Source organism: Hyperolius riggenbachi, chromosome 8, assembly GCF_040937935.1.
Source record: "Hyperolius riggenbachi isolate aHypRig1 chromosome 8, aHypRig1.pri, whole genome shotgun sequence".
Taxonomy (NCBI): domain Eukaryota; kingdom Metazoa; phylum Chordata; class Amphibia; order Anura; family Hyperoliidae; genus Hyperolius; species Hyperolius riggenbachi.
In genome coordinates, this window is record NC_090653.1 from 218,831,836 (window position 1) to 218,856,573 (window position 24,738).

Below are 24,738 nucleotides of genomic sequence, written 5' to 3' on the forward strand. Positions count from 1 at the left end.
ATTTACCGACGGTTCGCCACACAGACCTGTCGTTCCAGCCGGTCACACTGCTCCTCCATTGTCACAGGTTCCTTTCTCTGCCATCCCTATGACAGCAGAGCTGTGTGAGTAGGTCAACAGCCGCTTCAATGGCTCCTGACACTGTCCAACAATGTAAGCCAATGGGATTGGCTCACAGTGATGACAGGGTCAGAAACCCATGAAATCAGTGCTTGATCGGCTCACAGAGCACAGCCGTCATATAGAGAGCAGTGTGAGTGAGTTGCGACGATGGGAGTGCGGCAGCAATGGTTGAAATCTAAGTCCTGTGAGAGCTGCGCAGCCACAAACAGGACTTAGATTTCAACAGCGCTGGTCCAGAAGTGGTTAAAGAAAAGGGAAAAAAACAACAATGGTGGTCACGTGACTCGTGCTTCATATAGTCCTTCTTTCCAAGCACGACTAGGCTAAACGGCAATTCTCTCCCTGGTAAAGAAGTTGGGGGGGTTGGCGTTCATGAGAGAAGGCATAACAGCTGGGTGAAAGGGATTTCAGACTTGTAGAAAAAAACATGGCTGAGACTGTCCTACAGTGGCACCTTGCCTGAGATTCAAGCATGTGTACAGCTGTCCATGGTGGACCGCAAAATGTCAACCATAGATAATACATTCAGCTATAGCTGAACAGCATGTCTGTGCAGCACTTGATCCCTAAATAGTTGTTCTAACGCTGGATCTGTGCAGGTGTACGGCACTTTAAGACTTTGGATGGCAGACTTTCCACAATCTGCCAAAGTGAGCCTGCCGGTCACGGAGGACTACAGGGAGCAATGGTGGTCCTCAAGATAAAAGATGCTTTCAAAAATTGTTTACGCTTAAACCTATAATGCTTCTGCAGTGGGGAGGGGAATTATCTTTGCCTGGACAAGCCTTTAATATTTCCCTTGATGTGCTTTTGAATTTTGCTACCTACGGGACATTGTAGTACTGCACAATCAAGCCAAGCACCACTGGATCTGGCAATATATACCGTGTTTCCCTGAAATTAAGACATCCCTAAAAGTAAGCCCTTGCAAGAATGCTTGAAATATAAGCCCTACCCTGAAAGTAAGTCCTAGCGGCAGTAAGGGGAAAAAGCATGGCAACTTGTGTTCTTACTGGAGCCGATGGTCTTGCAGGCGGGACCATGGCTCCGTCATTGGGATAATCACTGCACTCACTGCTACTCAGCAAGTGGAGTGATTGGCCCAATAACAGAGCCATGGTCCCGCCTGCAAGACCATCGGCTTCGGTAGAAACACAAGTTGCCGTACTTCTTCCCCATAGGCTGAAGATCGGGGACACAGCGGCATGGAGCCGGAGGAAAGAAGGGGATGCAGGGGGACAACTGGAGGACATGGGGACAGCGGAGGACATAGGAGGACACTGAAGATAAAAGGGGACACGGGCACACAAGAGGTGGATCCAGCAGAAGAAGAGGCAGCACAGTGGAGAAGTAGAACACAGCACAGAAACTTGTTTGTTCATAGAAATATAAGACATCCCCTGAAAATAAGCTCTAGCAAATCTTTTGGAGCAAAAATTAATATAAGACCCTGGCTTATTTTTGGGGAAACACGGTAGAATACTCGTAGGTGCAAAAACACAGCTCAGTAGGTTTTTCTTAGCTATCTGCTATTGTATTCTGCCACCATGGAGGCCCCTCTGTATTCCTACTCACTCCCCTAGAACATAGAAGAGGAAATGTCTGATTGCCAAACAAGCACGTCTATACAGTAATGATTGCTTACGCACAGGCATGGCAGCTGGCTTGTGCTTTATATGTCTGACTCCTATTTTATGTCTGTAGGTTGTTTTTAGACTAATGAATTCAGATGATTGACTGACAGCTCCAGAGACAATAAAATGTATGCAGACCGTCTGGGAGAAATGGCTCATTACTGTTGACATACTATATCTAGACCTGCACAGCAAGGAAAAAAACATTGCGGCTTTGAAATTTTAGTCGACGTCATTTATCATTTTATCTGTGTTGCTCATGCAGGGAGGATTCAGTGTTAATAGCTAGCATGGGGACCTCTTTCAGCAGACCCCCACCCATGACTGCATTACCAGGTTTAAAGTGAAACACCACAACTGCTGAGAAAAAGGGATTCCATTCAATCCTGCCCTGTAATTTGCAGGGATGAAAGTTTAACATTACAGGTAAGTATGGAAAACACAGTTATTCCACAGAGTTCCTAACCAGACTGGTGTGGAAGTGTTTACATTTGCCGGCAGTCAGTTGATTGCACCAGTAATTACACCAGCAAAATGAGGAACAAGCTCTAAAGGTGGCCACACACCATACAATTAAAAGATCTGAGGACCAGCCTCCGAGGAAACAGGCTGATCCTCCTTGAAACGCGTTGTCTATACCCCCCTTTATCTTGCATGCCCAATAAATCTTTCTAAGCCACCTAGCATTTCCCGCTGTTTGAATATTTCAGTCGCTGCGGCACTGCCTAGTAACCGCATGATGTCCATTACCCTGCCTACAGCTGCTAATAGCTATAGCTAGAAGGACGTCACTCCCCATTACTGCCACACTTGGGTTGAGTCGGCGTCCCCTATACATACCTGGACCAACGTCATCCAACGAAGGTTTCTGTGCTGCTTTCCCTGGGGAACTCTACATCTGGCCACCTCTGTGAGAGCTTGGTCCCTGGCTGGCCTGAAAGGGACACAGGTTCTCTCTGGCTGGTTTCTGCAAACAGCCACAATTGAATCAGGTGAGACCTGTCCTGGACAGCACAATATACAGATTGACATATCTTTCATAGTGCGCTCTCACTTTTTTGTCTTTTATCTACATAGTGGACTATAGAGCTGCCTATATTGGGACTGCCGCATTGCACCTCTAAAGGGGATCTTTCCAAATCTCATACTTTTGCCTATACAGAGTATATTGTCACTTAACTGTCCTTCAGAGGGGCTCACATTCTAATCCCTGCCTAGTCATATGTCTATGTACTGTATGCATTAAAGTCTAGGGCCAATTTTATGTAAAGTGTAGTGTATGCATTGTAGTTTAAGGCCAATTTTAGGGGGAAGCCAATGAACTTCCCTGGCGGTATTGATTACCGTATTTTTCGGGCTATAAGACGCTCCTGACCATACGACGCACCTAGGTTTAGAGGGCAAAAGCCAGGGGGAAAAATATATACTAAACCTGGTGCATCCATAGTGAAGGGGCATCTTGTGGATTATGACCCTTGTACCTCATCCCCCCTAGTACCTCTTGTGTCTCCCTGTGTCCACCTCTGTCCTCCTTGTATCCTCCTCTATGCCCCTTTGTGTCCTCCTCTATGCCCCTTTGTACCCCCCCCCCCCCCCACCCCCCGTGTCCTCCTCTCTGCATGGGCACAGTAAAGGAAGCTCCCGACATTGCAGCGGGTTGGAGGTTAATATTGGCAGGCATTCACAAGTCAGGAACTACCTGCATTTGAACTATAAGACACAGTGAATTTTTTTCCCACACTTTTGGGGGAGAAAAAGTGAGTCTTATAGTCCAAAAAATACAGTATTTCTGGATTTTAGAGTCTAAAATTGGTGCAATTTTTTGCAAGTTTTTTGGGATCCTAAAACTAGGGGAAAAATCATACTGCAGAGAGAACTCTGGGCAGCCCTGCACTTACCTCATTTGGATCCAGTGCTGCAATTCTCCCTCCGTCCTCCGTCTACATGATGACAAAGGCAAACTCACCAGAGGGGTCCAGAGCCTCCGAGGACCAGAAGGAGAATGGCTGCCGGCGTCTGGATCCGAGGGGAGGCGAGCTGAAACACCCATTGAGCTTAAGGCTCTGCATAGACCTCCCGGCAGCCACCCCGAGTCAGGCTCGGGATTACCGCTCCTGGCTTTTTTTCCTACTCCCAGTCTAACTCAGGGTTACCGCCAGGAAGGTTAACAACTGTATGTTTTTGAGATTTGGGAGAAAACCGGAGTGCCCAGAGGAAACCCACGCAGACATCTCACTGCAGACAGTGCCATGGCTGGGATTTGAACCAAGGACTTAGTACTGCAAGGAGTGCGTGCTAACCACTATGCCAATGTGCTGCCCATGCTAATGCAAAATATTCATCCAAAAATAATCATGAACAATGGAATGGGCCCACACTGCACAGTGGTTACCAGCATTGGGAGGGGCTGGGGGGGGGGGTTTGCAATGCTTGCCGTTGCTTCCTGGGTAAAAGAGTCTTTTCACAGGTGAAGTGTTACAAGGCCGAGCTCTCTCCAAAATATATATACAGCTACTCGATACAACATAAAGGGCTCTTCTCTGCTCTGCCTCTCAATTCTTTCAGGCAGTAAATTAACCAGAATTCAACTTTCACGCCGGCAAAAATGATGTGAATTCCTGGAACGGTGCTGCTCTTTGTGCCGTCTCACAAAGAGGCGAAAAATGGGTTTAATCCTTCTTTGTCAAGGCGGGAAAAAAGAACAAGTAAAGCGGAGTTCCGACAAATGTAAGAGCAGATTAAATTCAACGTCGACACAAACGGCACGATAAGAAATCTATAGAAAAAAATTAATTTGGTCCAAAATATCTTCGGTGGAATAAAAAAAAAAAAAAACAGTAATAATTTAGCATAATCAGCAAGTACCATCTGGAACAATTAAGAAGCGTTCTATAGAAATGTGAGAGTCATTCATTTTATATTATTAAGGATCTGAAATTATACAAGCAATAAATCCCTCCGAAACAAAAAAAAAAGGCAAAGGAAGAAAAAAAAAGCCATTTTCCGCAGCTTGTCAGAGCGATTTTAACTTTGAATACAGGAGAACACTTGATAAAGAAATTAATATTATGCAAATGACATCCTGTATTTAAAATTCTGCACGATGGCACAGGTTTTAGTGCGGACGCTGTGAGCGAGGCTCATGTTTAATTCATGAGCAAGTTCACCTGTCAGCGCGCAATCAGCGATACGGAGGATGTTCACAAACAGCGGCGAGCGGGGCTTTAATTGGAAAACTCTGCCGCATCTTTCAATTATTAGGAGTAAATTAAAAGCAGATGCAGGCGGTGTATTAAGGATTTCCGAGCGGACGCGGGAAGCGCGCATTTGCTGTTGTTGAGCCACGGCGGCGGATGTTGAGATGCAAGGCAATTTTGGAAGCAAAAATCTGTCTGTGCAATCTGGTGGGTGCCAGTCTGTTAGCAACTGCGGCTTAACTATTCCCGTGCCGCATTCTAGGCTGACACACATATTGGCGGCATCAGACATCTGATAGGAAGCGATCTCACCGCAGGATAAAAGCACAGGAATACGCATGGCACCCGAATCTGACACCCAGCAGGTAGTACCAGACAGACTATAAAAGGCATCAGAAAGTATTAAAGAGAACCTGTACTGAGTAAAAATATTTAAAATAAACACATGAGGTAACTTCAAATGAACATTACATAGTTACCTTGCCATCAGTTCCTCTCAGAAGCTCACCATTTTCTTCTGACAATAATCCCTTTCAGTTCTGACAATATTTTGTCAGATCTGAAATATATCAGTTGCTGTCAGTAAAATATCAGTTGCTGTCAGTTATAGCTGAGAGGAAAACTGATGTACCAGGTAATGTCCATGTTTCCCTATGTCTCAAGTGGGCGATGTTACAGTTTAACTGTGTGCTGACCAGAAAGCTGTTGTGGGTAATGGTCATTTTCAAAATGGAGGACAGAAAATTCCCTTGATCACAGTGAACAAACAGGACGTGGGACAGGAAAAAGACACTGAGGAGTAGACTACATGGAAGGTAAGTATGACTTGTGTATGCTTATTTTGACTTTTAATTTTCAGTTCAGGTTTTCTTTAAGCCAAGGAGATCCATCTGATCTGGCAATCATTTAGAGTTCAACCCCTAAACTTTCCGTCAGAAACCTATGGAAATAATACAGTAAACTTGTAGTCGCTTGTTAATGAACGTGATAGGCACTGTAGGTTCGACCTTAACTTGAATCTGACCATAAGTTGAAACACTGTGCTATCTTTGTCCCCTGTACTTCCTCTGTGCCATCGTGCAAAATGTGCACGCCAAGTCTTTTCTGGTGGCCCCTGAAGATCCCTACAGTTGTTAATTCCATGTGGCCTCCAGGCCGTAGCTGTGATGCCTAATGCAGGGGCCACCTTATACGGCCACTCTGCCTCCCTCTTTGTTCACCTGCAGGTTATCAGCCACCACTGTAGCAGCAACAGCCACCGATTAGCAGCTGCCACTATGCCAGCAGCAGTAACAGCCACTGATTAGCAGCTACCACTATGCCTGCAGCAGTAACAGCCACTGTTTAGCAGCTGCCACTATGCCTGCAGCAGTAACAGCCACTGTTTAGCAGCTGCCACTGTGCCTGCAGCAGTAACAGCTACTGATTAGCAGCTACCACTATGCCAGCAGCAGTAACAGCCACTGTTTACCAGCTGCCACTATGCCTGCAGCAGTAACAGCCACTGTTTAGCAGCTGCCACTGTGCCTGCAGCAGTAACAGCTACTGATTAGCAGCTACCACTATGCCAGCAGCAGTAACAGCCACTGATTAGCAGCCGCCACTGTACCAACTGCACACAGTATATGGGTTATTTTCTGTGGAAATGTTTTATTTAACAAAATGTCACATAATGGCATAGCGTATCTAACAGCGATCAGCAAAAATTGGGTTTAACTTTGTTAATTTGGCCCCTTGCACCCTTAAGAACACTGATGTGGCCCTTGGCCTAAAAAGTATGGACACCCCTGCTCTAAAGGATAATTGTATATACTTCGTGCCAAAATAAGCCCTCATTTGTTTCCTGATCTACATTGCAATTACAAAGATTAGCCAAAGTATCTAAACCACCTGCCTAATATTTTGTAGGTCCGTCTTTTGCCACCAAAACAGCTCTTCAAACTAAATAGGTATTCTTTCGCACCAATATGTTAGAAAAGTCCAACGGAATCTGAAGTGAGACGTACATGGAGGCTGCTATATTTATTTCCTTTTAAACAATACCAGCTGCCTAGCATCCTGTTGATCTCTTTGGCTGCACTAGTATCTGAATCACAAACCTGAAACCAGCATGCATCTAATCCAGTCAGAAACACCTGATGATCTGCACACTTGTTCAGGGTCTATGGCTAAAAAGTATTAGAGGCAAATCATCAGCAGGACAGCCAGGCAATTTGAATTAGTTAATCACTTAAGTCTATCTAGACGGATATATCCATCCAAATAGACTGTGCAGCTCCCGCTGCCTGAGGCGTGCGATCATGTGTGCTCCCGCCGCCTGCCGTTAGCCCCCCGATCAGTGAATGGGAATATAGTTCCCATTCACCGATCTAAGTCCCCCCGCAGAAAAACTGACGGTCTCTTATCAGAGAACGCGGTCTTTCTGCAAAAAAAATTTAAAAAAGTTTCCCGTCCTTTTTAGTTCCTGGAAGCGTGATTGTACGCTTCCCGGACTTTTTTGACTGTGGCCATCTTGTGGCCAAATAGTAAACTGCACCCACATACATTTTTTATTAAATAATTACATAACATTACATTTAAAATTAGCTGTTTACCTCCCACACCAAAAATTACCCAAATACATGTTTTAATTAAAAAATAAATAAAAAAAATTACAATAAAAAAACAAAAAAACAACAACAACATAATAGTTACCTAAGGGTCTGAACTTTTAAATATTCATGTCAAGAGAGTATATTATTATATTTTTTTTAGATTATAAGCCTGCAAATAGTGATGGACGAAAATTGAAAAAAATGCACCTTTATTTCTAAATAAAATATTGGCGCCATACATTGTGATAGGGACATAATTTAAACGGTGTAATAACCGGGACAAATGGGCAAATAAAATACATGGGTTTTAATTATGGTAGCATGTGCTAATTTCAAACTGAAAATGGCCAAAATCTGAGAAAATGATTTTTTTCCATTTCTGTCTTAATCTTCCTGTTAAAACAGATAAAAAAAAAATAATTCTAAGCAAAATGTACCACCCAAAAAAAGCCTAATTAGTGGCGGAAAAACAAGATATAGATCAATTAATTGTGATAATTAGTGATAAAGTTATTGGCGAATGAATGGGAGGTGACAGTTGCACGGATGCATAAGGTGAACAACACTGTAGGCTGAAGTGGTTAAAAGGAAATCAATATGTCTTCCTCCATATCCCTCACACTTCAGGTGTGCTTTTAAGCAATGTAAATTGTGAATAGAGAGGGTCACTGCCTAGTAATGAGGGTGCACCTGATTACCTACACCAAACCAAAGCTACGTACACACATGCGACAAACGAAACAAACTTTTAATTGACGAAAGAACGACTTAAGTAAAGTTAGTTTTTAAAAGTGTCTAACAATCTGATCGTTATAACGAACGTTACATCACGTAAAGCAACTATTGCGCTTGCGCATAAAAATGAAAAGTTCCATGGAGAAATAGCGAAATGCGCATGTCACGCCTAGTACGAACGACCGTTTCCAACTATGTACTACTTTTGCAAACTATCGTCGTTGGAAAAAATCCGCCAAGCTAGATTGTTCGCTTTTAACTTTTTCTTTAAACGATCGTCATTTGAAACGATCGGGGAACATATGGGGACTATAGTCACGTGTGTACGTACCTTAAGACTAGGATTGCATTTGACTCCCAGTATCAGGAGGAGTGGGAGAACAACAGCTACTTATACTGCTCTAGTCAAATGTAACAACCTTTTTTGGCGCCCAAGTCAAAAGTTTTGCTCACCCCTGCCCTATACACATATATTGCACAATCACTTTATATGGACCAATCAGAACAAGATAAAGGACCATCTGAGGACCATTGGCTGGCTTTAGAGAAAAAAAGAACTACAATAGAGCGGGAAAAATAATTATGGGTAGTAGTTTTGAAAAAAAATAACTGCAGCATAGCCAAAGACATGACTAATATAATGTAGTACAAAGTAATGGATGACAGGTTCCCTTTACAAGGGTGTATTTAAAGACATGACATATTAACACAGAGAAAGTATTCTGCAGTCCCCAGCAGCACACATAGCTCACATCCAGTATCTCTATCTGATTAGTCAGCTCCACAATCTCACTTTCCTACCCCTGCAAGGCAAGTCAGGCTCGCTCATTTCTCACCAGAGAAAAGATTGGATTTGCTTTCCCAAACAGGCTACAAATAACACAATAGAACCAGTGTTCCCCACAAATTCCCTTCCCTTTCACACAATGTATATATATGTAATATACACTCTGCCCTGACAGATAATTTGTCTTCAACGGGGACCGGATAAAAAAAAAAGCAGCGTTATAAAATTTGGTGTGGTTAGAGATAAAGTCAGTGACCTTTCTATTTCCCACAAGTCCCTGTGCTCAGTCAGCAGATCTGCGCTCCACAATGGAAGCTATCTGGGTTAACAACCGTATAGCTCCCAAGATTTAAGAACAATAAAAGATCATACAAGCCACAAATACAGCCAAATCAGCAAGTGACCTGATATAAAGTTAAATGGAGTGCTGATATAGTTGTAGTGTCCAATAGGAGAACTCGGTCATAGCAGGACAGTCTGCTGGCTTTGTCATGAGCATTCTTCACTTGCAAAATTAAGGCTTGTACACACATCCAAACAATATGCCAAACTATCATCGAAACTTGGTCTGTTGGAAGACAGTTGGGTGTGTGTATGTCTAGCAAATAACAAGACGACCAACTGATAACAGGTGGTTTGCCAGATCCACCCAGTGATTTACAGAGAATGTGAACTGGAAATAAAAAGTCAAAATAACCACACACAGGTCATACTTACCTCCTGTGTAGTTGTCTACTAAATCTCTTTCTCCTCTCCTGCGTCCCATTTGTCCACTGTAATCAATGGAATTCTGTGTCCTCCATTGTAAAAATGGCCATTACCCCCTAACAGCTTCCTGGTCAGCACACTGTTAAACTGTAATATCACCCACTTGAGCCATAGGGAAACATGGACATTGCCTTGTACATTCAGTTGTAACTGACAGCTGCTAATACGTAACTGACTGCAACTGGTATATTTCAGTTCTGACAAAATATTGTCAGAACTGGAAGGGATCATTGTAAGCAGAAAACGGTGAGCTTCTGAGAGGAATAGACAGTGAGGTTAGTATGTAATATTCATTTGCAGCTATGTCATGTGTTCATTTTAAATAATTTTAATCGCTTCAGGTTCCCTTGAACCTGCACAACCATCTTGCTGGTTGGCCACGTGTGTGCAAGTCGTTTAAACAACTTTACTGTTTTTGAATGAGGACGTGTTGTGCAGTTGGTCATTTCGCTTGTATGCAGTATTTAGAGACTCTGTAACAAAATGTTCAGGCTTATTTCTTCTATCCTATAAGTTCCTATGCCTGTTCTAATGTGCTCTGGATTACTGCAGCCTTTCTTAGTTGCACAGTGGCTGTATTATCTCTGTTATATGATCTAATCTTCTTTCCTCTGACGGCTTTGTCGGGCTCAGGCACTCAGGCTGGAATGTGCAGCTCTGCTTGTGATTGGATAGAAGATACACACACCTTCTCTGGGCCCCCTCCAAGCTCTGTATGAGTCACACACTGAGCTACTCTCAGCCTATCACATGCTGGTTAGCAGCCATGTCTTTTGTTTGTAAACACTGCCTTAAACTGGCAATTACAAGCCAGGATCGCAGGGAGTGGCAGAAACAGCACAGAAGGGCCCAGGAGAACATAATGAATAGAATGGTATGCTTTTTATTGTAAGAACTTTAGAGTACAGATTCTCTTTAAAGGGTACCAGAGCAGAACTAATTTGGAGAAACGGGGAGCATGCATGTACTGCAAGCTGTCCTGATGCTACCGTTCCCCACGTTCTCCTCTGTCCCCCTCTTTTCTTACCTAAATGCCCCCCAGCAGCCTCTTCTGGGTGAGGCATTAGTGTGCAGGAGCTGGCTCTAGTGCACGCCTCCTACAGCGCTCTATGCATGACATAGTCATAACGTCATGCGCCTGCGCAGTGTGCTCCTGGCCAGGATGTAGGACGTGCGCAGTCAGGCCAGGGCCTGCGCACTAATGCCTGACCCAGCCGAGGCTGCCAGGGGGCATTACACTAGGAAAGGTGGGGGATAGAGAAGAACAGGCAGAGCGGTGGGCATCAGGACTGCTTGCAGCGCATGCCTGCTCCCCAATTTCTTCTAATTAGCTCAGCTTTGTTATCTTTTAACCTCCTGAGCGTTACGCCGCTCAGGAGGTTTTGTTATTTTTTGCCGGATTTTATAATATTTGTGCCTAATGGCTGTAAATCCTCTAGCTAGCACTAGGCTAGCTAGAAGAAGTCTCCGGCACCCCCCGATCCCCGCCGCTTCCCTGTTTATACATTACCCTCCCTGGATCCAGCGATCGGCGCAGCCTTCCCGCACAGCTCCGGTCTTCACTATGGGGAGGATCGCCAACATCATGCGCAAACCCGATCCTCCCCATAGAGAGACCAGAGCTGTACCGGGAGGCTGCGCGATCGCTGGATCCAGGGGGGGTAACGTATAAACAGTGGGATCGGTGGGGAGCGGAGGGTGCCGGAGACTCTTACTAGCTTAGCCTAGTGCTAGTTAGAGGATTTACAACCATTGGATCAAATTTTTTGCTGCATGGGGGGACTCCTGGGGCCACAGAGCATTATGCCTGGCAGTGTCGGGCATACCGCTAAGGAGGTTAAGTGAATTGGTTCTTTCCTTGGTTGGTGTGTGTGTACAAACTTGTCATGTAAAAAACGTGTCTTGCAGGTGGTCATGTTGTACGGTTGGTTGTACATGATGTAAGACGTGTGTATGAGCCTTTAAAGTCCTAAGTTGGACATCTGCTAGAGATGATATTTGCATGGAGTCTGCAATCAATTCTCACATATCTCAGTTGACTTCCTCTGGGTGCTCCAGTCCAAAAACAAATGTTAAAGGGAACCTGAAGTGAGAGGGATATGGAGGCTGCCATATGTATTTCCTTTTAAACAATATCAGTTGCCTGGCAGTCCTGCTGATCTATTTGGCTGCAGTAGTGTCTGGATCACACACCTTAAACAAACATGCAGCTAATCCAGTCACTCTTCAGTCAGGGCATTTGATCTGCATGCTTGTTCAGGGTCTATGGCTAAAAGCATTCGAGGCAGAGGATCAGCAGGACAGACAGGCAACTGGTATTGCTTAAAGCACAACCAAGGTGACATGGGACATAATAAGACAGACGTGTATGTACAGTGCCAAGCACACAAATAACTATGCTGTGTTCCTTTTTTTTTCTTTCTCTGCCTGAAAGAGTTAAACATCAGGTATGCAAATGACAGTTTCTGTCTGGGTCGGGACCAGGTCGGACTGGGTCAGACTATAGCATAACCCTCACTGATAAGTAATTACAGCCATCAACACTTTCCTATCACTAAATGGCTTCTGAGAGAAGGAAAGAGATAAAAAGGGTCAATAATTCATAGATTTGAGATCTGGTATACGTCAATGAAGGTGTCATTCAATGAAACAGTAAAAACTAGATTTAAATATAGAATAAAACTGTATCTAAAAAAAGGTCATTTTTAGGATAAGGAGGATAGATACAATAGTTTTTCTCATCAGTTTATTTTCACTTTGGATATCCTTTAAAAATACATGAATAGGTCAGCCTTCATATTCTTCTCACTTCAGGAGTGCTTTAAGGTGGTAATTCAGACTGACTAACTGCAAGTCAGTAATTTTTTCACGATGTCATAGGCACATAAGATAGAGGACTTGGCCACATTTGTGATGATGATAAACACTACATTATGAGGGGAAGGGAGGGAGGGGTATTTCGGCCACACCTTTTATGGGGATATGGTGATCACACTTGTAATAGAAAAGGAGGGACGTGCTAGTAAACCCCCGGTAGGGGAAGGGGGGCAGATTTGCCGGCACACTTATTAGGGGAAGGGGGGGTTAAGGGAGTTAAAGACGAGCAGAGATGTGCTGCTAGACACTCTTGTTATGGGTGGGAGGTGGGGATAGAGGTTCTGGCAATACTTGTACTAGAAAGAGATGGTAAAGATATGGAGGGGAGGGAGATATTGTGCACATAGTTTTTATAGGGTTAGGGGAATGGTGGCTGCACTTGTTACTACGAGAAGGACTAGTGGCGGGGCATAAGGAAGGGAGTTATGGTGGCCACACGTGTGTGTGTGTGTGTGTGTGTGTGTGTGTGTGTGTGTGTGTGTGTGTGTGTGTGTGTGTGTGTGTGTGTAAACTTGAAATAGGAAGTAAGGGCAGTTATTATTGCTGCACTTCTTGTATAAACCCTCTCAGTTCAGAGGTACTTTAATTTCAGAACGTAAACCTTGTCAGTAAGCTGCAAGCCTGTGTTCCCGAACTTTGTCCTCGAGGCCCACCAACAGTGCATGTTTTGAGGCTTTCCACATAGGTAATCAGATCAAGTCCTGGTCTCTATGGATGACTATTATGGCCCATGTGTAAGTAGATTTAGTGGCTCACAAATCAAACTATGTAAAGGAGCACACAGGATGTGGTGCGTAGGAGGAGCAGTTTTATAACTTGAGGACTTGGTTGGGTTCATGTTGTGCTGGACCAAACCAAATACATTCTTAATGGATTTGTTATCGTCACTGACAAAATCAACTGCAGTCTTGGCTGTCACTCCAAACACAGAGGCAACAACAAATGAATGGCAACACACTGCAGTCTGGAAAAATGTGTGCAGTCAGATTTTTCCACAATGGACACAAATGAAACGGGTCAATTTGAATTGGCCCATAGAGAATCATGGCAGTCTTTGACCCACCCAGTTTTAGACTGTTGCTTGGTCTGTCAAAATTGTCACAGCCGTTTTTCACAATATTAGATTTTTACAATAATACTTTATACATTATTTTGTCATTTTTGCCTACTGTAAATTCTTTCCTCACCCTTTCTTATCCCCGATTTACATTCTGAAATTTATCACAGGTGGCAACATCTTTACTGCTGGCAGGTGCCTCACTGTGGAACGTGTGTATACTCTGTATACCGAAAAGCAGTGGGAATACATTCTAGAAGAATTCCGAATCTCTAAACAGCCTACAGATAAACAGAGGAACACCAAGAGCCCCAATAGTGTAGTATGTACTGACAAAGGGGGTAATGACAAAGAGTAATAGTTGTTATACTCACAAACATGGGTCACCAATAGGCAACCACTGTAAAGGCAGGTGGAGAGATTATCCTGACCCCACTCAGGAATAAGAAGTCGCTCTCTGTAGATAGTAGAAAGGGTCGCAACCCTCCACCAAGGGTGGATACAATATTATATAAAAGAGAACAGAGGCGCCAAAAGGATAAAAGGGGTTTTAAAGGAGCTTAAAAGCCAAAACTTGGTAATTAGAGGAGGCAGTGGTGGACTTACCCCCTCCAAGCAGACACAACACGACTGTACATTCAGTCTATTTATTAACGAACTTCAGATAAAGCAAAGCAACGCGTTTCACGGGTCAGTGCCCGCTTCCTCAGGCAATAGAAAAAGGAGTTACAGCATCTAGCAAAACAAACGACACTCAGCGCCTCGCGCATATGCGGACTGCGCAGCCACGGCCAGCTCCGGCGGCCATCTTGGTGGAGGAAGGAGAGCCCGGCCGGGGGGCACATTGAGCTGCGGGGACCCGGCGGAACGGCACGGAGGGCGCAGACGGCGCCCTCCGTGCAATGATATTACATGCAGGTATTTAACTTTTTGTGACATTTTCGCCTCGTAAGTCCTTTAAAGAGACCACCTCACTATCTCGTAACAGGAGACTAGAGCAGGCATAAGATTTTTCTCGTCAAAACATGTAAACGCATCTATACAGCCAAACAACATTTTAAAAAGATTCCCCAGCACATAAGGCTCAGTATTATAAATATGCCTTCACGCCAGATTAAACTCGACCAATGCAGAAGATAGCGACCACGTCTAGCAAGAATCTAGCATGGGTACACTGACTAGTGGCTAGCATTTTAGTCAATAGAGTTTTCTCCTAGGTGATACTTTAACAACTCATCAATAAAATGCCTCTTAAGCCACCAGAAAGCAAGATAATATTCAAAATAATTTGAATACTGCATTTACCCCTACTTTTTCAATTGAAAAGCGATCCACCCTTTAGCAGCCAATTTATTTAGAGGCTTGCAAGTTTTCAAGACCAATTTATTTTAGCACATTGTTTTTATTTCTTATTTGTTAATTTCCTTGCTACTGATTAGCACTGCTGTAATGTGTATGTATGGCCACTTGTCATTAGGGGGCAGTGTGAGGCAATAACAGAGGTCTTCTGCTTTCAGTTTCTATATCTTCTGCTAGCAGAGAGACATCAAAGCATTCCAAGAATTTACAGCACAACAAGTTCTGCCGGCTGAGTTCAAAAGCAGTGCACTTATCTCAAACAACATAATACCTTGGAAGCTGCTAATGGGTTAAACATTATTTTATAGAGAAGAGGAAAGAATATCTCATACTAGAAAACTGAGGAGAAAAAGTAAAAGTGTAACTAAAAGGGAAAAAAGTGATCCAAATGGATTCTTACCTCAGTAGAAAGAAGTCTCTGGATAGTCCCCCATCACCTCCACTGATCCTGCGCTGGGACCCTCAAACAGCGTGGCCACGAGTGTTCGTGGAAACGCGTGGCCAGACTAGGCAGGGCGCCTCGCGCCTGTGCACTGGCATGGCATTGATCAGAATTGGCTTTTTCTGCCAAGCCGGTGCAATTTTGTGCAGCAGGGTAGGCGTCCAGAGGGTCCAAAGCTACGTCTTGAGAAAGACGTCGGAAGCCTACTGAGGATCCAGGAGCTTCTCTCTACTGAAGTAAGTGTCTGACTTTTGCTTTTTTCAAAATGATAGATTTAGTTTAATTGAACAAGGGTCACTGGCTTCAACTTACTAAGCATTTACCAAGCATTATCACATTCGCTAATGCAGAAAACAGCTGATTTTACCAAACCGTTTGTAAAATGCTAATTTGCTAACACGGTTACAACACTGAAAAAAAAATTACTGACTGATGAGGTAAATAACTGACTTGTGCAGTAAATACCCCAATAAATGTCAATTCACAAAGAATAGAGCATTCGGTAAGACAAGTAAAATTTAAAGACCAATTGTCAGTAACAAATCAGCATTTGGCAAAGTGGACAGACAAGGAGACAGCCAGTAGGAGCCACTACTCCATTTGATCTGATGCACTATCTGGCGGGAGCAGAGGGCACTCTAGAGGCATGCATGCACGTCTAAAGGAATGCTTTTTACTCTTGAAGGTGTCACAGGACAGAAGAATGATCATAAATGCAGACCACTATCACTGTAGCAGAACACAGCTTGCTGCACAGACCTACTCCCCAGCTGGTTCTACATTGTGAGGATATCTAAAAAAACAAATGTGGTACTATACCGACCTATTTTTTTTTTTTCTCAGACAGCCCTTAATGAATTGCAGCCATTGTGTTTATGCATTGCAGGGCTAGATTAACATCTTAGGTGCTTACAAGCAAACCTCTTCCACCAATACACGTCATATCTGTCAAAAGGATGGAAACCTGAATAGTCCTACCTGAAGTCAGAGTCATTGGTTTCATAAACTGAGGAGTCGGAGTCAAATGATTTTTGGACCAACACCACAGCCCTGGTAAGTATTAGACTAAGGAGTCGGAGTCGAGGAGTCGGAGCCATTTTGGGTACCTGGAGTCGGTAGTTTGCTAAAGTTAGGAGTTGGATTTGGATGATTTTTGTACTGACGCCACAGCCCTGCGTCAATCACTTATCAATGCTGGTCTGTATTCTTACAGTTATTGGGCACAAAAAAAGCATTACAATGTGATAAAATGTATTGCCACACATACACTTGTGTGTGTCCAATACCCGAGTCTCTGCAGATTGCAGCACAGTAAATGATAAAATATCTCTTCCCCAGCAGCAAATTATACTACTTATTTTATGCACATAATTCATTTTAATATCCTAAATAATGAAAATATTACCCCATAGAATGTAGTTATTATACAATTCCCTTTCAGTATACAAAAGCAATAACTTTTTACATAGACAGTTGAAGTGGGCAGCACAGTGAGGGAAAGGGTGCATAGAACAGTATGGGTGGCACACAGACTGCAATGCAAACACCAGAACAATAGTTTAGAGATACAGGTGGCAGCAGTGCTGGCAGTGATAGCGGCATGTGGCTAGACTTGGCAGGGATGTGTGGGAAGCCACTCATAATAGGTGGCCCTTCTACAAGTGGCACAAACAGGGCCAGATTTCTAATTAGGCAAGCTAGGCATGTGCCTAGGCCCTACTACTAGAGGGGCACCTGTTGGGATGGCACAACATATTATTTATGTACTATTTTTTATTACAATAATAAGGTGACAGACAATTCACAAATTTCCACATGCGTGTTTCTAAAGCACTGTTATTTTACTTTGTCATAATGTAGAACGCGGTAAAGAGGACCCAAGGTGAATACAATGCATTAAAAGCAACTAAAATATACAGTGGGTTGCAAGAGTATTCGGCCCCCTTGAAGTTTTCCACATTTTGTCACATTACTGCCACAAACATGCATCAATTTTATTGGAATTCCACGTGAAAGACCAATACAAAGTAGTGTACACAGGAGAAGTGGAACGAAAACCATACATGATTCCAAACATTGTTTACAAATCAATAACTGCAAAGTGGGGTGTGCGTAATTATTCAGCCCCCTGAGTCAATACTTTGTAGAACCACCTTTTGCTGCAATTACAGCTGCCAGTCTTTTAGGGTATGTCTCTACCAGCTTTGCACAGCTAGAGACTGAAATCCTTGCCCATTCTTCTTTGCAAAACAGCTCCAGCTCAGTCAGATTAGATGATTAGATAGACAGCGTTTGTGAACTGCAGTTTTCAGATCTTGTCACAGATTCTCGATTGGATTTAGATCTGGACTTTGACTGGGCCATTCTAACACATAGATATGTTTTGTTTTAAACCATTCCATTGTTGCCCTGGCTTTATGAGGCCTGTGAGTTTAGGTTGATGGCCTTGTCTTGGTAGGTTTACAGTTGTGCCATACTCCTTTCATTTCTGAATGATCGCTTGAACAGTGCTCCTTGGGATGTTCAAGGCTTTGGAAATCTTTTTGTAGCCTAAGCCTGCTTTAAATTTCTCAATAACTTGATCCCTGACCTTTCTTGGACCTTTCTTGTGTGTTCTTTGGACTTCACGGTGTTGTTGCTCCCAATATTCTCTTAGACAACCTCTGAGGCCCTCACAGAGCAGCTGTATTTGTACTGACATTCGATTACACATAGGTGCACTCTATTTAGTCATTAGCACTCATCAGGCAATGTCTATAGGCAACTGACTGCACTCAGCTCAAAGGGGGCAGAATAATTATGCACACACCACTTTGCAGTTATTTATTTGTAAAAAAAAAAAATTGGAATCATGTATGATTTTCATTCCACTTCTCATGTGTACACCACTTTGTGTTGGTCTTTCATGTGGAATTCCAATAAAATTGATTCATGTTTGTGGCAGTAATATGACAAAATGTGGAAAACTTCAAGGGGGCCGAATACTTTTGCAACCCACTGTATATAAATGAGGTGGCTTACCTCAATGTTGACACACCCACATAGAAATGGATATTTATTAGTGAAAAAAGCACAGGCAACGCGTTGCCTGTGCTTTTTCACTAATAAATATCCATTTCTATGTGGGTGTGTTATCATTGAGGCAAGCCACCTCATTTATATATATTTTATGTACATTTTAGTTGCTTTTTATGCATTTTATTCACCTTTACCCCTTTCAACTGTGTCTCACCCCATCCGTGGGGTGCTCCTACACCTGACCAGTGGTGGTCTCTGACACTACCTAGTTTGCCGGTCTGTAAGAGTTTTTTCAAGAGAGCGACCTTCGTCAGGTCTCCTGGTAGCCCGGATGGAGTCGGGTTTGTGCATCTCCACCCACCTGCAGTGGTTGGTTGCCCTTCTGCAATCCGCCTTTGTGAGTATCATTTCAACACCATCTAATTTATTCATTAATCTTTGTGACGTACTGCACCATCTGGGCTCCCGTTGTCTCTGTGTTTCTTTCCATTGGATACATATACTCACCCCCAACCTTCTTGTTCGTCATAATGTATTTTGATACACCAAAATGGAGAGATCTGGACAAGTGTGCGCAGACTGTGGCCTGTATGACAGGTGTGGTGTACAGAAGAATTTACAGGGGAAAATAAAAACAAAGAATATGAAATTGTTAACTCACCTGAGATTGCATATAAATTGGACTGCTGATTCTCAAAGTCTGGCCGAGTGTTATTTCTACTACCTCTGAAGGTTGCAGGGAGAGTCAGGGATATGTGCCTGGAAGAAGATAACACAATCATGAAAAGAACTGACACACTGCATGAAGGCGGAGCTAGTTCAGTATAAGTCAGAAATCAGGAGGTTAAAGTGAAACTCCACATTAACTGAAAATTGTCAACCTATGTATTTTATTTGCCCGTTTGTCTCAGTTATTACACCATTTAAATGTTGTCCCTATCACAATGTATGGTGCCAATATTTTATTTGGAAATAAAGGTGCATTTTTTCAGTTTTGCGTCCATCACTATTTACAAGCTTATAATTTAAAAAAATTTCGTAGTATACCCCCTTCACATGCATATTTAAAAAGTTCAGACCCTTAGGTAACTATTTATGTTTTTGTTTTTTAATTGTAATTTTTTTTTTCATTAAAAATTTTACTTGGGTAATTTGTGGGTGTTGGGAAAAAAAACAGTTAATTTTTAATGTTATAATATGGCATGAAGAATTTATGTAGATGTAGTTTAACTATTTGGCCACAAGATGGCCACCTTGAGTTTTTTTTTCCTTGTGCTTCTCGCTTACTGGAAGCACAAGGAGGATGGGGAATTTTTTGTTCATAGAAAAACTGCAGTCTCAGTTTAGAAACAGTCGGTTTTTCTGCTGGCAACTTAGATCGGTGAACGGGAACCATGTTCCCGTTCACTGATCCCAGGGCTACCGGGGGACAGCACGGGGACAAGGATCACGTCTGGGCAGCTGAAATCACTAACCTACGATACACTACACTTTACATAAAATTGGCCCTAGACTTCAATAAATACATAGACATATGACTATGGTAGGGACTAGATTGTGAGCCCCTCTGAAGGACAGTTAGTAACAACACAATATACTCTCTACAGTGCTGTGTAAGATTTCGGCACTATATAAATACTAAATAATAATATAGTAAACTTATGATATAGTAAACCACTTTCCCTGGTACCTTGGAGTTTACTATAACGAAATTATACTTTAAATTTTTTTTGGTAGTCCTAACTGTTGTACTTTAAGGTAGTAGGCCTAATGAAATCAGAGTTCTGATTGGGTTTCTATGGGACGCTTTGTGCTATTAGTATTTGAAACATGTTTTTAAATAAAGTCTTGGTTCTTAAAAGCAGAGTCCTCCAGTGATTTGTAGTGTGACAGAGCAGAATCCCCTGGAAAGTGCTTTCTTTTCAAGTGAATAAACATAGGGATGTGATATGTTATTCATCTATTGTTTACTAACACCTTGTTCTCCAGCCAGCCATCACACTGTATGAAAAATGTATGTGCTGAGGGACCGTCTACGCTCATCAATTATAAAGAAAATGCTGCAATGCCTCTAGAACACCTCTAGATGTCACTGTGTTGCTGTATCTCAAGTCGCAGCCAACAAAAGAGCATCCAGATCTCAACACACAGCCTGATTTGATTTTTTACCTTGAGTTTTGCCTGCCACTTGCCTAAGTTTCTTGATAAAAAAAAAAAAAAAAAACAGGGAAGACTGATGTGGGAAGGTCAATATGGAAATCTAATCTAATATAGTATTGGCAGTCATTTTAAAGCATCACAAAGCAAGACAACAAAACTATTTTCCACTAGCTTTAATTTTTTGGTTATACAGTCTTGATTATCCATCACCGATGGGTATTGGGTGATGCCAGATAAGTGTGCTTTCTGGTTGATTGTGACTCAATGTTAAAAATAGGCCTACTCCACTAAAGAAGATAACTGTATGTTTTCAAAGCATGTTTTTTACTCCCATGTACAACAGACTGTTCAATGTTAAAAATTGAAGACCACAAAACAATGTAACAATCTTTAAAGTAAACCTGTAATGAAACAAAAATGCATCTGGGGGTTACTTGCCTCGGGAGATGGAGGCCTCTGGATCCTAATGAGGTTTCCTCTGTCCTCTTTAGCCTCGGGGATCCAGCGTTGGCAGCCCCCGGAAATCTGTACGTACAGGCGCAGTAGGGGCTGCAGCTCGCAACAATATTTACAATCTGCGCTCTTGCGCAGTATAAGCTTCCCCTTAAGATGAGGCAGAAATGCCCGAGCCAGACTGGGTCCGCTCTACTATCGCCTGCGCAGTTGATCGGACCCGATTGGGCGCGCCATTTCCGCCGGAGAGGGAAAGCTTGTAATGTACACCTGTGCAGGAGCGCAGATTGTAAATATTGCTGTGATTTTCAGGGGCTGCCAGCACAGGACACCAAGGCTGAAGAGGATGGGGGAAGACTCATCAGGATCCAGAGGCCTGATGTAAGTACCCCCCAGGGACAGTTTTCTGTCTTACTTTAATAGCTAAATTCAATGTTTTGTACATTTTTACTGACAAAACTAATAAGAACTTATTACAACAACAACAAAAAATGAAGTATGCACCAAATGATGTGGACGTGAGGGGAAGGAATGCCCGCGCAGGCACAGAAGACCCAACCTGCGCCAGGGTCACAATCTTCATGGCAGCCAGCGGGACAATGCGAAGAAACAGGGCTGCGGTGAGAACATGAGATGGCTGATATAGGATGGAAGATGCCCCAGGTGAGTAAAAGCTCTATAATTTTCGTAGCGCCGGAAGTCCTTTAAGCATAGCAGAGCCCACAAACAGCCTAAGAAGTTGGCATTCACCACTGAGTACTGCCGGAGATTTGTGCAGGTTAGTTGAGCTCCAGGTAACTGTAATAGCTACCTAGGTCAAAGTGTAAGGCTCTGTTCACATCTACACCGGATCTGGAATGGTCAAATGGAGCGGATGGCTCAGAGGGTCTGTGTGGTCCGCTTGGGGTCCAGAGCAGATGCTTTCCCACCACAGGTTGTTATTATTTACATAATGCGTACATCTTCCGCAGCACTTCACACACTTCACAGTACGTAGTTCTGTCACTAACTGTGCGTTACTAACTGGGTTACCCACTACACCACCATGCTGCCCTATGGAAAACACATAATCTGGAAAAATGATGTAGGTCGGGAGTTTGCAATGCGCTTACTGACAAGTGTGAACGGATTCTATTAATAACGGAGAATCCATTGATTGTCAGTTTTTACAACCCAGCAAAACCAACAAACATGTCTGTTTTGCCTTCTTATGTGAACCAAGCTTTAGTCATTCTTTGTTAGGGTGCATTAATTAAAGTTTTCCAGGCACATTTTTTACAAGTATACCTGCCACAGAAACACAATGGCAACTCATGAAACATCTCTTACAACAGACTGCTTTTGGCTGACCAAAGTACATTGGCAGTAATATCCATTTGATAGCCTACTTAATAACAATTTTTTTGTATTTGTTCTTTTATTTGTCCACAATAAAATTATTGAGAATTTGCCATATTTCTCTTCTTTTAACCACTTCACCTCTGAGGACCCTTTTACACTGGGGCGGTGCAGCATTTTACCGCATTCCCACCACAAGGCAATGTAAGCCTATGGGTTAAATCACATTGCCTGCGGCGCACTGTGCCAGAAGTCCCCTATCCTATGTGAAAACATACTTAAGTTTCCGTGTGGCTCATGCGGCGGACCGGAAGTCATGCAAGTCTATGGCAATGCAGGGTTTTAAAATAAAAACTTACATGGTGGCATTGCGGCGCCCATGCATGGAAGCATATTTTTACATACGCTTCCGTGCACATCTGTATTTCCAAAGCAAAAAGTGAGCGCAGGCTAACATCACTTCCTGTTTGGCTTTCAGCCAGAAGGGGATTACCGTGTAATAGGGCCTGGCCGCACCGCTGACGCTCACTGTGAAAGCAGCCCAAGGGTTTTCCCCCTTAACTAATTAACGACCGTGTCACGCCGATGGGCGTGACCACGGCAGCAGCCCCAGGACTGCCTAACGCCGATTGGCGTCAAGTCCTGGAGTTGCGGTTTGGCAGGGAACATGCGCATGCGCGATCGTTCCCTGCTGGTTTCTGCTAGCCGCGATCGTGGCTAGCAAACTATTTAGAGCCAATAGGCGAAACATTTCTCCTTTGTTCGCATTTGTACAGCGCTGCTATCTCCTGCAGCGCTATACAAGGGACACTGGGCTGTCCCTCAGAGAGGCTCGATCTGTGTGGCCCTTTCATAGGCTGATGCCTATGAGAGGCGGGAAGCAGTGCTGATCGCCATCCTATGGCGATTTAGGACGGCTCAGGAGGGAGGGGGGGAGGAAGGGAAAGGAGGGAGGAAAAAGCTTCCCTTCTTTCAAAAAAGAAAAAAAAGATTGCAGCAGCGATCAGAGACCTCCGGCAGAGTGTCCTATTAAGGACACTAAAAGGAGGCAAAAATGATTTGTGCTCTGAGTTGTAGGGCTGTGCAGCACGCTGACCAAGCTGCACAGCCCTGTATTCTAAAAAATGCTTGGTCACTGGGGGGGGGGGGGGGGGGGGGGAGGGGGTGTAAGCCTGAGGTCCTGAAGTGGTTAAACACCAGAGCAATTTTCACATATCAGCGTTGCGTCCATTTATTTAAACAATAACTTCTTATCACACTGAAATGATCTATACATTGGTTGTTTGTTTTTTACACAAATTAGACTTTCTTTAGGTCAGGGGTCCCCAAATTTTTTTAGTCAAAGGCCGGGTCAACATACTTTAGACTGTTGGGGGGCCTGAGTGTACATAAAATAATGTAGAAAAACATTACATTGAACCTAGGTAGTGTAAACAGTGCCTGAAACACCATCCCCCACACGCAAAGCAATCAGTGTTCAAAATATATATTGTATTTTCAAAAGTCCCCCCAAAACAACCCCTTTTCCCCAGTGATTGCAAGGACTGCAAATGATCTACCCCTACACACACACACATGCGCGCACACACTGCTTTTATATTACCTCTAACCACCCCACCACCACTACCACAATGGTCTTGTGCACCAGACAGTGAAGCATACCAAGGTGACAACCTGCCGTACAATTGGAGAGCAGTGTCACCTAATGTGGAATTGGATTGGAAGCCAGCGAATTACTTCTTGCTGGCTTCCATATGGAAACATCGTGCCGGCACTGCTGCTGCATCTATAAGTAATACATTTTGTGTGTGGAGGGCCGGTAAAAAAAAGCCTCAGGGGTTCGCATTTGGGCCGCGAGCCTTAGTTTGAGGACCACTGCTTTAGGTGGTACTTTTTGCTAAGAATTTTTTTCATTTTATATGCATTTTAAAGTGAGTAATAAGAAGAAAAAACACACATTTTTCAATTTTTTATAAGTTTTCAGCTAATAAAGTTTGAAAATATAACTTGCTACTGTAATTAAAACCCACACATTTTATTTGGCCATTTGTCCAAGTTAGGGGGGTGCATACAGACAGGGACGAGGTACTACGCCCCCGGGAACTCAAGTGAGATTTTAAGGGATGTAGATACTCGGCCCAGGGGAGAGGAACTAGTTAAACAATACCAGTTTCCTGGCATACGGTTGAACGATCT

The 24,738-nt window shown here is 43.3% G+C and overlaps 1 protein-coding gene across 7 annotated transcripts in view; it reads right to left on the reverse strand.

Annotated features, from left to right (window-relative positions):
• MVB12B (multivesicular body subunit 12B) overlaps nucleotides 1-24,738 on the reverse strand; it is a 245,602-nt gene that overhangs the window by 82,307 nt on the left and 138,557 nt on the right. For all 7 annotated transcript variants that reach the window (XM_068248176.1, XM_068248171.1, XM_068248175.1 and 4 more), the window contains one exon: nucleotides 19,253-19,350. In XM_068248176.1, the coding sequence (XP_068104277.1) occupies nucleotides 19,253-19,350 (98 nt within the window). The remainder of the gene's footprint in view (nucleotides 1-19,252; nucleotides 19,351-24,738) is intronic.